This window comes from Callionymus lyra, chromosome 1, assembly GCF_982586985.1.
Source record: "Callionymus lyra chromosome 1, fCalLyr1.hap1.1, whole genome shotgun sequence".
NCBI classification, from domain to species: domain Eukaryota; kingdom Metazoa; phylum Chordata; class Actinopteri; order Syngnathiformes; family Callionymidae; genus Callionymus; species Callionymus lyra.
The window spans coordinates 53,320,207-53,336,224 of NC_141818.1; the positions used below are offsets into that span (position 1 = coordinate 53,320,207).

At 42.4% G+C, this 16,018-nt stretch overlaps 1 protein-coding gene across 1 annotated transcript in view; it reads left to right on the forward strand.

Moving 5' to 3' along the window:
• The window catches only part of dapk1 (death-associated protein kinase 1), an 89,967-nt gene that overhangs the window by 47,696 nt on the left and 26,253 nt on the right, over positions 1-16,018 (forward strand). The window contains exons 5-11 of the mRNA XM_087812706.1: positions 3,632-3,761; positions 5,790-5,838; positions 5,904-5,930; positions 7,484-7,636; positions 7,712-7,757; positions 7,837-7,926; positions 9,791-9,883. Of these exons, the coding sequence (XP_087668832.1) occupies positions 3,632-3,761; positions 5,790-5,838; positions 5,904-5,930; positions 7,484-7,636; positions 7,712-7,757; positions 7,837-7,926; positions 9,791-9,883 (588 nt within the window). The remainder of the gene's footprint in view (positions 1-3,631; positions 3,762-5,789; positions 5,839-5,903; positions 5,931-7,483; positions 7,637-7,711; positions 7,758-7,836; positions 7,927-9,790; positions 9,884-16,018) is intronic.

The window sequence follows — 16,018 nt, forward strand, 5'->3', positions numbered from 1 at the left end:
AAGACGCACACATAACACTTTATAAATGACGCTAACAACTTAGCTCGTTAGCATACGGTGAAGACGCACACATAACACTTTATAAATGACGCTAACAACTTAGCTCGTTAGCATACGGTGAAGACGCACACATAACACTTTATAAATGACGCTAACAACTTAGCTCGTTAGCATACGGTGAAGACGCACACATAACACTTTATAAATGACGCTAACAACTTAGCTCGTTAGCATACGGTGAAGACACACACATAACACTTTATAAATGATGCTAACAACTTAGCTCGTTAGCATACGGTGAAGACGGACAGGTTTGTTTGGAAGTTCATGATCTTATAAGAAAACAACTGAGACGAGATGAAAAGTTCTTACAATATGTTGCTTTAACAAAGGAGGTTGAAAGAGACGAGTGACTGGATCACTAGTGTTTGACTAGATCATAAGTTAGTATTACTTCACTGGATCACTAGTGTTTGACTAGATCACAAGTTAGTATTACTTCACTGGATCACTAGTGTTTGACTAGATCATAAGTTAGTATTACTTCACTGGATCACTAGTGTTTGACTAGATCATAAGTTAGTATTACTTCACTGGATCGCTAGTGTTTGACTAGATCAGAAGTTAGTATTACTTCACTGGATCACTAGTGTTTGACTAGATCATAAGTTAGTATTACTTCACTGGATCACTAGTGTTTGACTAGATCATAAGTTAGTATTACTTCACTGGATCACTAGTGTTTGACTAGATCAGAAGTTAGTATTACTTCACTGGATCACTAGTGTTTGACTAGATCAGAAGTTAGTATTACTTCACTGGATCAATAGTGTTTGACTAGATCATAAGTTAGTATTACTTCACTGGATCACTAGTGTTTGACTAGATCATAAGTTAGTATTACTTCACTGGATCACTAGTGTTTGACTAGATCATAAGTTAGTATTACTTCACTGGATCACTAGTGTTTGACTAGATCATAAGTTAGTATTACTTCACTGGATCACTAGTGTTTGACTAGATCATAAGTTAGTATTACTTCACTGGATCACTAGTGTTTGACTAGATCATAAGTTAGTATTACTTCACTGGATCACTAGTGTTTGACTAGATCATAAGTTAGTATTACTTCACTGGATATATTGAGTCAAGATGCGTCGTCATAGCAACCGAGTCTATCAAGCTGCACAGTTCACAGACAGACAGAGACGTAAACAACAACAAGACATAGAAGTACAAATTGACAACTTTACAGAACGTGACACTGATTGGTCGAAGTGCTTATTTAAGAAATGCTTCATTTATACAATAAAAAATTATAAATTATCACGTGTTTTATATGCATGTCGCACGTGCGAATATCACGATATCAATATTTATTCCATATATCGTGCAGTCGTACGTTATCACCTCGATTATAACCATTATTATATATATATTCATTTTGGAGCTGCTGTAGAAGTCTTTTGCTCACATCCCTGTCATTGATACTAATTACTGTCTCAGGACACACAAAGACACACAACCGTTCACACACACACTCATAGCTACAGACAAATTTCCCCAAAGTTCCAAATCAAACTGTATGTTTTTGGACTGTGGGAGGAAACCGGAGTGTCCGGAGTAAACCCACTAACACGGGGAGAACACACTAACTACACACTCTGACCTGGATGTGAACCTGCACAGTAACGATGGAACACAAATCATATTTAAAAACACCTTTTTTCTTCAAGAAACTGTAACAAACTGGTTGAATCATTAATGGTAGTAAATGCTTCAGGGGATCCATTATGACCTCAGCAGTGTGAGGTCACTTGACCTTTGGTCCAGTGGGAAGGTCGTGATTTAGGGCAGCAGACGATGAAGTTTTGTTGTCCTCGTTTCCTTCCTTTGGCTTCTGTGACACCAGAGTGTTTATAGAGCACAGAACCAACAAGCTGGAGCCACAGTCGCTCTTGTCTCACGAGCTCCCGGCCAATGGGCTCCCCCGTGTTTGTTGGGGCGTCATCGTGTCGTCTGGAATGTCGTAATAATGGTTGTCATGTGGACACGAGCACAACAAGAAGAGGTGGAATCCAGATGCATTCTGGGTCGTTTTTAACCTGGAAACACCTGACAACACAAACATGAGCACGAGTTAAACATGTGTTTGTTCAGTGAGAGCAGCAGGTCCAGATGTCGTCAGTCTTCATGGACTCTTGAAACTTTAAAGATATTTTAAAGATCTCGTCGAACTCAAGGTCCAGAGAAGTCGTTTTATTAGTTTGTCAGATGTTTCCTCAAAAGTTAGATTCAAGTCTAGATATATTGACCTGTACATGTGATACGTATCATGATACTGTGTCAACAATACGATGTATTTTAATACTGTAGTAACAATATATATGTGTAGTATTGTCGAGTACTTGACTCTGGTGTTGTGATAGTGTAGTAACAAGGATATATGTGTAGTATTGTCCAGTACTTGACTCTGATGTTTTGATAGTGTAGTAACAAGTATATATGTGTAGTATTGTCCAGTACTTGACTCTGGTGTTGTGATAGTGTAGTAACAAGTATATATGTGTAGTATTGTCGAGTACTTGACTCTGGTGTTGTGATAGTGTAGTAACAAGTATATATGTGTAGTATTGTTGAGTACTTGACTCTGGTGTTGTGATAGTGTAGTAACAAGTATATATGTGTAGTATTGTCGAGTACTTGACTCTGGTGTTGTGATAGTGTAGTAACAAGTATATATGTGTAGTATTGTCCAGTACTTGACTCTGGTGTTGTGATAGTGTAGTAACAAGTATATATGTGTAGTATTGTCCAGTACTTGACTCTGATGTTGTGATAGTGTAGTAACAAGTATATATGTGTAGTATTGTCCAGTACTTGACTCTGGTGTTGTGATAGTGTAGTAACAAGTATATATGTGTAGTATTGTCCAGTACTTGACTCTGGTGTTGTGATAGTGTAGTAACAAGTATATATGTGTAGTATTGTCCAGTACTTGACTCTGGTGTTGTAGTATTTACAGACCACATGACTCTTGACGAAGTCGTAACTACTTTCATTTGTTTTCAAACCAAAATATGTCCAAACATCGGCTTTAAAAGATTCTGGAGTCACTGTATCCTCTTGTCCTCAGTCATAACGGTATCCTCTTGTTCTCAGTCATCATTCTTACTTTAGCTGTGGAGGACTTAACGACTGCTGCCATCTAGAGGCCACAAGTTTAATTGCAACACAAAGTTGGACAAACAGTTGAAGTTTGAAATTCTATTTCCGAGAACATTTTCTTAAAAATCACTTTTGTTTTATTTGTAGTATGTCGGTACTTTTAAGATATTGTCTGGTTGCAATTACTTCAACTTTTTTTTATATTGAATTATAATATATATATATATATATATATATATATATATATTGAAATACTACAAATAAAATGTGTTTAGTATAATAAATGTTAGCTTTTCAACATTCTGATGGTATTAATATACTTCTATACACACATAATAAACAAGATAATACATAGTTTAATGTATTACAAGTTAACAGAAGTTAACTGTCGTCGATCCAAACTAGTTCCTGGTCAATAGAAGTCATTGTGCGACGACACGATCACGTCCATCATGTCTTGCAGCCCGAGAACATCATGCTGCTGAGCCGCTCCATGCCTCACCCGCGCATCAAGATCATCGACTTCGGTCTCGCTCACAAGATCGACTTCGGCAACGACTTCAAGAACATCTTTGGGACGCCTGAGTTCGTGGGTCAGTTTCTCACTCGTCCTTCCGGGTCTGATGCGGATCCAGAGTTTACTCGGCTTTTATCTGCCTCTTTGTCTTCAGTGTGCACACACACACACACACACACACACACACACACACACACACACACACACACACACACACACACACCTTGGCGCGGCTCCAAAGGTTACATATTGTCGGAGCCGAACGTGTCGCTGGACGACAAGGATCCGATAATGGAGCCGAGATCGTCAAACTCGCTCCTTCTCTGCCAACAATGGCTCCGTCACACTCACTGACGCACAACTACTACACACTCACTGACGCACAACTACTACACAAACACATTTTCTCTGTGGTGACACCAGACACTCTCACACCCCCCCCCCTCTTTTCCCTCTTGTCACTCAAACCCGGAGCCTTTTCCTGCTTCAGCAGTGAAATGATCCGAGAAGTTTTTGTTGAAGATATTCAAGTATTTGACTTTGATTAAACCTCCAGTTCTAGTATTATAGAATATATATAGTACTATATTATATTTATTATTGATTTATGTACTCTTATTATAGTATATATAGTATTATATTATATTTATTATTGATTTATGTACTATTATTATAGTATATATAGTATTATGTTATATTTATTATTGATTTATGTACTATTATTGTAGTATATATAGTATTATATTATATTTATTATTGATTTATGTACTATTATTATAGTATATATAGTATTATATTATATTTATTATTGATTTATGTACTATTATTGTAGTATATATAGTATTATATTATATTTATTATTGATTTATGTACTATTATTGTAGTATATATAGTATTATATTATATTTATTATTGATTTATGTACTATTATTGTAGTACATATAGTATTATATTATATTTATTATTGATTTATGTACTATTATTGTAGTACATATAGTATTATATTATATTTATTATTGATTTATGTACTATTATTGTAGTATATATAGTATTATATTATATTTATTATTGATTTATGTACTATTATTGTAGTATTAGTATTATTTGGAATCAGAGTCAAAATGTTTATTTCCGGATTAGGGAAAAAAAACATTTTTGTGCTGTTGTTAAAAAATACAATTTATAAATTAAATACTGTAACATAAAATGTAAAATGAGTCTGTAAAATAAAATGAGATAAATCAAGTAAAAAAAGAGAAAAATAAAATATAATAAAAAATTGAGATAAATATGAAAAAAAAAATGATATGTAAACTATAATTAAATAAGATAAATAAAATACTATAAAATGAGACTGTAAAATAAATGAGATAATTAAAATAAAATGAGATAAATCAAATAAAAAATAGATATTTAAATTGAAAAATAAAATGAGATCAATCAAATACAATAGAATGGGATGAATAAAATGTAATAAAATAAAATACAATTAAAATGTGATGAATAAAATACAATTAAAATGTGATGAATAAAATACAATTAAAATGTGATGAATAAAATACAATAAAATGAGATGAATAAAATACAATTAAATAAAATGAGATAAATAAAATACAATTAAATAAAATGAGATAAATAAAATACAATTAAATAAAATGTGATAAATAAAATACAATAAAATGAGATAAATAAAATACAATTAAATAAAATGAGATAAATAAAATGCAATAAAACAAGTTACTCGTAAATTAAAAGTAAAAATGAAAGGGGGCAGTTGATTATATTTCAAATTACACGTAAATTAAATGAAATACACAGAAATTAGATAAATAAAATAAAATAAATGTCTCGTTAACTGAAGTGACCCGTTATGTGGCTCATTTACAATGTTTGCGTTAAACACCAATTAAATAAACAAATTAACATAAATTCAACTGAAATACTGTCTGCAAAAAGTATTTGAAAAAAACGGTTGGATTTAAAATCAGACGACAGTGAGATGTTTGAAGGACAGAAGTGACGAGTGAAGGTACTTCTGCTGCTTCTCTGACTGTGTATTCATAGATAAATAGACATGAAGTATTCATGACTGACTTCCCTGCAGCACCTGAGGTCGTCAACTATGAACCTCTGGGCCTGGAGGCCGACATGTGGTGAGAACCTCCTCCTGAACATCTGCTGTGTTTCTCACTTACTGACGCTTTGTCTCCGTGTGCAGGAGCGTCGGCGTCATCACCTACATCCTGTGAGTACCTCGCCATGATGTCACCGTTAATGAACCGACCGCCGCTCCGGCGCCGCTCGGCTGCTTCTGTCTTCGCCTTGTTTGTGAAGACGTGCGGCACGAGGTCAACGCCGTCTCTTCGACCCGCGGTCGTTATGAGTCGTGGTTGTCTGAGCCGATCACAATCTTTTTTAATATCATTTTAATCTTTTTTTAATAGGAATTAATAGACAGTCTGAGCAGTTCTGATAGTTGACCTTCTGACCTCCGAGCACTTGTACACATGTGTGACCATACGATATACGATACTGGAGGAAAGAGGATATTTAAAGCCAGAACGAGTCCAAACATCTGCTTTTAAAACCTGTGCTGTGTCTCAAATCGCATACTAATCTTAGTATGCTAGAAGTTAGTATGCATCAGTTTAGTATGCATACTAACTAGTACGCAAATTCTCCACAGATAGTATGTCTCAAATCAAACCCTGAAGCTACACACTAACCGGAAATCACATGACAGCTTCTTCTTCTACTTCTATTTAACGATGTTTCAAGCAGCTGTTTGAACGCTATCGCCACCTGCTGGCAGCACGTATTGCAACTTTGGAAAAAGAAATAAAGAAAAAATATGAGAATCTAAATAATCGCGAGATATTTAAGCCGGTATCAGCACCGAAGACGTGTTTATCCTCCTACTGCTGCTGAAAATACACATTTAAGTATATGCATATATATGCATTTATATATGACGTAACTTCCGTTTAAAACGTCACTAAAATGGCGGCTGTTTAGTGTGGTTAGTGTCCATCGAACCATGCTAGTGTTGTGGGCGTGTTAGTGACAATTTAGTGTGTATGGCGCACTAAATTGGCATACTAAGAATTGAGACACACTAACGTACTAAAAATACTAACTTTTAGTACGTTAGTGTGCGATTTGAGACACAGCACTGGACTCAACGCAGAGGAAACGACAAATGTCGCCAACTAGTGGCCGGAGGTTCAATTGCATCACACAAATTAATAAACGCAGTTGACCTTAAAATGATTGTCTTTTATACAAATGTTAAACCATAAAATAACTTTTAAATGAAATAAAAGAAGGTTCGCTTCCAGACCTCTCTGTGTGTAGTTAGTATGTTCTCCCCGTGTTGTGTAGGTTTACTCCGGACACTCCGGTTTCCTCCCACAGTCCAGAAACATACAGAGGTTGATTGAGAACTTGATTGTAAATTGTCCGTAGGTATGAGTGTGTGTGTGAATGGTTGTCTATCTTTGTGTGTCCTGAGACAGACTGGCGTCCTGTCCAGGGTGTCCCCTGCCTCTCGCCCTATGATACTGGGATAGACTCCCCGCGACCCCCACAAGGGATAAATCGATAGAAAATGAATGAATGAAGGAATGAATGTTATTTCAAAACGTTAAATAAGATATATATATATATCGTGTCGTGAATAAAATATATATATATATTTTATGGATGCAGTGCTACAAATATCGATACAGTATATAGAAGTACATCCATATTCTCTCCCAGTCCTCGTTCATACCTTCATTGTTTCCTGTCGTCTCTCAGCCTGAGCGGCGCGTCTCCCTTCCTGGGCGACAACAAGCAGGAGACGCTGGCGAACGTGTCGGCCGTGGACTACACCTTCGACGAGGAGTTCTTCAGCAGCACCAGCGTCCTGGCCAAAGACTTCATCGCGAGGCTCCTCGTCAAAGATCCAAAGTGAGTATCGGGGGGGGTTCAGGGGTTTTCACCCGAGGGGTCAGGGGTCAGTGACTCACGTCGACGTCTCTGCAGGAAGAGGATGACGATACAAGACAGTCTGCAGCATCCCTGGATCAAGGTACTTCCTCGTCAGGTCCTCTGTCGTGCTGATGCTGACGAGTGTGTGTGTGTGTGTCTGTGTGTGTGTGTGTTCGCAGCCAAAAGACACACAACAAGCGCTCAGCAGGAAAGAATCTGCCGTCAACATGGAGAAGTTCAAGAAGTTTGCTGCGAGACGGAAGTGGAAAGTAAGTTGTTGAGATTCATGAGGGTTTGTGTTGATCATGATACAACGATGAGGTATATATTGAGATGTATTGTATTATTATTTTTTAACGGTACAGTACTGTTGAATTTCGATAACTAGTGTCAAGAAAAACATGTTTTAATTTTCAAGTGAATCATTATTTTCTTCCTCCGTTAATGATTCTCACTCTTAACTCACCGACACTAACATAAGTAAACCGTCACGTCTGGTTCGTTGCTTCAGCGTCTCACGCCGAGAAGAGTCTGTTCCACTCGTTCTTCACTCGAACCTCAGTTCGTTTCGGACAATCACGTCGACCCACATCCGAGTCTTCAGTCTGGACCTCGACTCACGACCTCAACACACGACTCTTGTTTTTATTATTATTGTGATAATTATAACTTTAACTTCTTTATCGAATATTTAATGAATATTGTTTACATTGGAAGAACTTTTATATCATAGTCGCACACAAACTCATTGCACACACAATCACGCACAAAAGTATACAAATGTACACGCATGCAAACTCACACACAAGTACACATGCATGCACACACAAACTCATTACACACCCAACCACATACAAATGCACACAAGTACACATGCATGCACACACAAACTCATTACGCACACAACCACATACAAATGCACACAAGTACACATGCATGTACACACAAACTCATTACGCACCCAACCACATACAAATGCACACAAGTACACATGCATGCACACACAAACTCATTACACACACAACCACATACAAATGCACACAAGTACACATGCATGTACACACAAACTCATTACGCACACAACCACATACAAATGCACACAAGTACACATGCATGTACACACAAACTCATTACGCACCCAACCACATACAAATACACACAAGTACACATGCATGTACACACAAACTCATTACGCACCCAACCACATACAAATACACACAAGTACACATGCATGTACACACAAACTCATTACGCACCCAACCACATACAAATGCACACAAGTACACATGCATGTACACACAAACTCATTACGCACCCAACCACATACAAATACACACAAGTACACATGCATGTACACACAAACTCATTACGCACCCAACCACGTACAAATGCACACAAGTACACATGCATGCACACACAAACTCATTACGCACAGAGACCCCACACAAATGTATACAAAGGCTAACAAGTACACACTCATGCACACAGAATCACACACGCACACACTTAAACGTATGCAAAGACACACTCGCACAAACACCCTCATACACGTGCACACATGTATATTCACTTACACACTTACATCAACACACATAAACATTATTCACTTTGATGTGTTTCTTAAAGTAAATGTAAAATGAAACAACATTAAATACAAAATTCAAATAAATATATTTAAAATATATTGTGGTGTAATTACACTCTTTAACATAAGTCTGTCCTCGCTGCTGAGAGTCTTACTCTGTTACATTAATCTCAATAATAAACAATATTCTTTCACAATATTCACATGAATTTGATTTGAATCTCAAGTTTGATGATGTCATGACGCCCATGTTTGGGCGTGAGCGGCAGCAGCAGTGAGAAGCCATACGAATAAATTAGAACCAGATCCAGGTTTCATTTCACCAAAGATGATTCAACCAACAGTGAAGTATTTTTACAAAACTGTCTTTAACGGGAAGAATTAAGTTCACATCAAATGATGACATCTTCAAATGTTACCATGGCAACATCAACGTTTATGTGCATCGATTGACGACCCTCCGGCGAGCCACACAAAATGTCTCGGCGTCCATGAGTCTGACGTGTCTTCTATGTACCGACGTATTAAAGTGTGTTTCTGTCTTCCAGCAATCTGTCCGACTCATCTCTCTGTGCAACCGCCTGTCTCGCTCCTTCCTGTCCAGGAGCAACATGAGTGTGGCGCGCAGTGATGACACGCTGGTACGTTCCTGCGTCCACACACTCATCATCTACACACTCATCATCTACACACTCATCATCTACACACTCATCATCTACACACTCATCATCTACACACACTCATCATCTACACACTCATCATCTACACACTCATCATCTACACACTCATCATCTACACACTCATCATCTACACACTCATCATCTACACACTCATCATCTACACACACTCATCATCTACACACTCATCATCTACACACTCATCATCTACACACTCATCATCTACACACTCATCATCTACACACTCATCATCTACACACTCATCATCTACACACTCATCATCTACACACTCAACATCTACACACTCATCATCTACACACTCATCATCTACACACTCATCATCTACACACACTCATCATCTACACACACTCATCATCTACACACACTCAACATCTACACACTCTCAACATCTACACACTCTCAACATCTACACACTCTCAACATCTACACACACTCTCTCATCGTCTACATACTCTCAACATCTACACACACTCTCATCATCTACACACTCTCAACATCTACACACACACTCATCATCTACACACTCTCAACATCTACACACACTCTCATTATCTACACACACTCTCATTATCTACACACACTCCTCATCTACACACACTCAACATCTACACACTCTCAACATCTACACACACTCTCATCATCTACACACTCTCAACATCTACACACACTCTCATCATCTACACACACTCTCATCATCTACACACTCTCAACATGTACACACACTCTCATCATCTACACACTCTCAACATCTACACACACTCTCATCATCTACACACTCTCAACATCTACACACACTCTCATCATCTACACACTCTCAACATCTACACACACACTCATCATCTACACACTCTCAACATCTACACACACTCTCATCATCTACACACTCTCAACATCTACACACACTCTCATCATCTACACACTCTCTCAACATCTACAACATTATTATTAAAAAAAAACAAATAAACGTAAAAAAGTAAATGTATAATATATACACATTTGTTTTCGGCCTTTGTGTCTCCTTGACCCAGGGACAACACAAGGGATACCACAAACACATTTGTTCAAGGGGCCTTCGCGTCAACCTAGACTCTGGCCTGAGTCTCATGTGTAATAATTACCTGTTCACCACAATAACATGGAGCCTGTGGCGTAAACATGTGGTTCAGAGAGAGACCAGCGAGCTGCTCACGCTCCAGACTTTTTCAGTTTTGTTTAATCAAAGAGTCCGTCTGAGTCGAAGTAAAGGTTGTGTTCTGAATGATTCATGAGATACATTATATGATGTATTATTCAAAACCTCTGAAAGGTCTATAGATCGTATGGATCTGACCTTCCTTCAAAACAATTACCTTTCCTCTTGTTCCTGGCGTTATAAAACATTTACGAGTTTGTTTTTTTGCATTTCTCCACATTTGTTTAAGGGCCTTCGGGTCACCTTGACCCAGAGACAACAGGGGATGCCACAAACACATTTGTTTCCCCACAAGCTACTTATAATTTCACGAATGTCTCATATTAACTCAGGACATTTCTTAGTGTTTCCTAGTCAGTTTTTAGTGATGAGTCGATGAGGCTTCATGAAACAGCTGACGGTGTATCACGATACAGTTTGAAGCACTGAGAAGCAGCTTCATATGATGTAATAGTTACTGCAGTATATTTGCATTTTTAATGTTTTTTTTACACTTAATACAATAATGTCTGATGTTGATTAAGGTTAACGATTATTGTTGAATTTGGGTCAAACTAGGCCTGCACGATACATCGGAAAAATATCGATATCGCGTTATTTGCATATGGAAAACATGTGATAATTTATCTTTTTTTTTGTATAAATCAAGCATTTCTTAAATCCCCAACTCGACCAATCAGTGTCACGTTCTGTAAAGTTGTCAATTTGTACTTCTATGTCTCGTTGTTGTTTACGTCTCCGTCCGTCTGTGAACTGTGCGGCGCAGCTTGTTAGCTCAGTATATCCACAGAAGTAATACTAACTTGTGATCTAGTCAAACACTAGTGATCCAGTGAAGTAATACTAACTTATGATCTAGTCAAACACTAGTGATCCAGTGAAGTAATACTAACTTATGATCTAGTCAAACACTAGTGATCCAGTGAAGTAATACTAACTTATGATCTAGTCAAACACTAGTGATCCAGTGAAGTAATACTAACTTATGATCTAGTCAAACACTAGTGATCCAGTGAAGTAATACTAACTTCTGATCTAGTCAAACACTAGTGATCCAGTGAAGTAATACTAACTTATGATCTAGTCAAACACTAGTGATCCAGTCACTCGTCTCTTTCAACCTCCTTTGTTAAAGCAACATATTGTAAGAACTTTTCATCTCGTCTCAGTTGTTTTCTTAAAAGATCATGAACTTCCAAACAAACCTGTCCGTCTTCACCGTATGCTAACGAGCTAAGTTGTTAGCGTCATTTATAAAGTGTTATGTGTGCGTCTTCACCGTATGCTAACGCGCTAAGTTGTTAGCGTCATTTATAAAGTGTTATGTGTGCGTCTTCACCGTATGCTAACGAGCTAAGTTGTTAGCGTCATTTATAAAGTGTTATGTGTGCGTCTTCACCGTATGCTAACGAGCTAAGTTGTTAGCGTCATTTATAAAGTGTTATGTGTGCGTCTTCACCGTATGCTAACGAGCTAAGTTGTTAGCGTCATTTATAAAGTGTTATGTGTGCGTGTACAAGGAGGTGGATTTATTATTGATTTGGTGATATCACGACGCGCCGGCAGCTCCTCTCTGATGTCGCTCAGTTTGGTGGGAAACCGATGCAAGTCCCGCGAGACTGAGCGTTAGAAGAGATATTTTTCTACCATCATGTCGACACCGAGAAGCGGAAATAAACGAAATGGAAATATCTCATCGTTTTCTTTCTCTAAACCCCGGACCTTCACTACAGTACTCACTCCTGCGCTCGACTACATTTTTAGGTGAAAGAGAAAAATATCTCAATAATATCGATATCACACTTCAAGACACCACTATTGAATATCGCACATATTTCCAGTATCGTGCAGCACTAAAGGTCAAACCTTGTTCAAGGACTTGCTGTATTTTTTTAATTTATTTTCTCTAGTTGTTCCAAAATGTTTATTCAATCATCTTCATCATCATCTTCAAAAGACTCCAGTGAGTTTTTCCTTCGGATCCGAACTCACGAGCCACGACTCACTCTTTGAGTCGCCAGTGAAAGGCTCTGGTTTTTCATACATGTTGCACTCGTGTGTCGAGTTGAAGTCCAGGAATGTGGAGTTACACGCTCTGTCGAACACATGGACCTCGCCTCCCTTCACCTCCTCACTGTCCTCCCCCTCACTGTCCTCCCCTCACTGTCCTCCCCTCACTGTCCTCCCCCTCACTGTCCTCCCCTCACTGTCCTCCCCTCACTGTCCTCCCCTCACTGTCCTCCCCCTCACTGTCCTCCCCTCACTGTCCTCCCCTCACTGTCCTCCCCCTCACTGTCCTCCCCTCACTGTCCTCCCCTCACTGTCCTCCCCTCACTGTCCTCCCCTCACTGTCCTCCCCCTCACTGTCCTCCCCTCACTGTCCTCCCCTCACTGTCCTCCCCTCACTGTCCTCCCCTCACTGTCCTCCCCTCACTGTCCTCCCCCTCACTGTCCTCCCCCTCACTGTCCTCCCCTCACTGTCCTCCCCTCACTGTCCTCCCCTCACTGTCCTCCCCTCACTGTCCTCCCCCTCACTGTCCTCCCCCTCACTGTCCTCCCCTCACTGTCCTCCCCCTCACTGTCCTCCCTTCACTGTCCTCCCCTCACTGTCCTCCCCCTCACTGTCCTCCCCTCACTGTCCTCCCCCCACTGTCCTCCCCTCACTGTCCTCCCCCTCACTGTCCTCCCCTCACTGTCCTCCCCTCACTGTCCTCCCCCTCACTGTCCTCCCCTCACTGTCCTCCCCCTCACTGTCCTCCCCCTCACTGTCCTCCCCCTCACTGTCCTCCCCTCACTGTCCTCCCCTCACTGTCCTCCCCCTCACTGTCCTCCCCTCACTGTCCTCCCCTCACTGTCCTCCCCCTCACTGTCCTCCCCTCACTGTCCTCCCCCTCACTGTCCTCCCCCTCTCTGTCCTCCCCCTCACTGTCCTCCCCCTCACTGTCCTCCCCTCACTGTCCTCCCCTCACTGTCCTCCCCTCACTGTCCTCCCCTCACTGTCCTCCCCTCACTGTCCTCCCCCTCACTGTCCTCCCCTCACTGTCCTCCCCCTCACTGTCCTCCCCTCACTGTCCTCCCCTCACTGTCCTCCCCTCACTGTCCTCCCCTCACTGTCCTCCCCCTCACTGTCCTCCCCTCACTGTCCTCCCCCTCACTGTCCTCCCCTCACTGTCCTCCCCTCACTGTCCTCCCCCTCACTGTCCTCCCCCTCACTGTCCTCCCCTCACTGTCCTCCCCCTCACTGTCCTCCCCTCACTGTCCTCCCCTCACTGTCCTCCCCTCACTGTCCTCCCCTCACTGTCCTCCCCCTCACTGTCCTCCCCTCACTGTCCTCCCCTCACTGTCCTCCCCTCACTGTCCTCCCCTCACTGTCCTCCCCCTCACTGTCCTCCCCTCACTGTCCTCCCCTCACTGTCCTCCCCTCACTGTCCTCCCCTCACTGTCCTCCCCTCACTGTCCTCCCCCTCACTGTCCTCCCCTCACTGTCCTCCCCTCACTGTCCTCCCCTCACTGTCCTCCCCCTCACTGTCCTCCCCTCACTGTCCTCCCCCTCACTGTCCTCCCCTCACTGTCCTCCCCTCACTGTCCTCCCCTCACTGTCCTCCCCTCACTGTCCTCCCCTCACTGTCCTCCCCTCACTGTCCTCCCCTCACTGTCCTCCCCCTCACTGTCCTCCCCTCACTGTCCTCCCCTCACTGTCCTCCCCTCACTGTCCTCCCCCTCACTGTCCTCCCCTCACTGTCCTCCCCTCACTGTCCTCCCCCTCACTGTCCTCCCCTCACTGTCCTCCCCTCACTGTCCTCCCCTCACTGTCCTCCCCCTCTCTGTCCTCCCCTCACTGTCCTCCCCTCACTGTCCTCCCCTCACTGTCCTCCCCTCACTGTCCTCCCCCTCACTGTCCTCCCCTCACTGTCCTCCCCCTCACTGTCCTCCCCCTCACTGTCCTCCCCTCACTGTCCTCCCCTCACTGTCCTCCCCTCACTGTCCTCCCCTCACTGTCCTCCCCTCTCTGTCCTCCCCTCACTGTCCTCCCCTCACTGTCCTCCCCTCACTGTCCTCCCCCTCACTGTCCTCCCCCTCACTGTCCTCCCCTCACTGTCCTCCCCCTCACTGTCCTCCCCCTCACTGTCCTCCCCCTCACTGTCCTCCCCTCACTGTCCTCCCCTCACTGTCCTCCCCCTCACTGTCCTCCCCTCACTGTCCTCCCCCTCACTGTCCTCCCCTCACTGTCCTCCCCTCACTGTCCTCCCCTCACTGTCCTCCCCCTCACTGTCCTCCCCTCACTGTCCTCCCCTCACTGTCCTCCCCTCACTGTCCTCCCCTCACTGTCCTCCCCTCACTGTCCTCCCCTCACTGTCCTCCCCTCACTGTCCTCCCCTCACTGTCCTCCCCCTCACTGTCCTCCCCTCACTGTCCTCCCCCTCACTGTCCTCCCCTCACTGTCCTCCCCTCACTGTCCTCCCCCTCACTGTCCTCCCCCTCACTGTCCTCCCCTCACTGTCCTCCCCCTCACTGTCCTCCCCCTCACTGTCCTCCCCTCACTGTCCTCCCCTCACTGTCCTCCCCCTCACTGTCCTCCCCCTCACTGTCCTCCCCTCACTGTCCTCCCCTCACTGTCCTCCCCTCACTGTCCTCCCCTCACTGTCCTCCCCTCACTGTCCTCCCCCTCACTGTCCTCCCCTCACTGTCCTCCCCTCACTGTCCTCCCCTCACTGTCCTCCCCTCACTGTCCTCCCCTCACTGTCCTCCCCCTCACTGTCCTCCCCCTCACTGTCCTCCCCCTCACTGTCCTCCCCTCACTGTCCTCCCCTCACTGTCCTCCCCCTCACTGTCCTCCCCTCACTGTCCTCCCCTCACTGTCCTCCCTTCACTGTCCTCCCCTCACT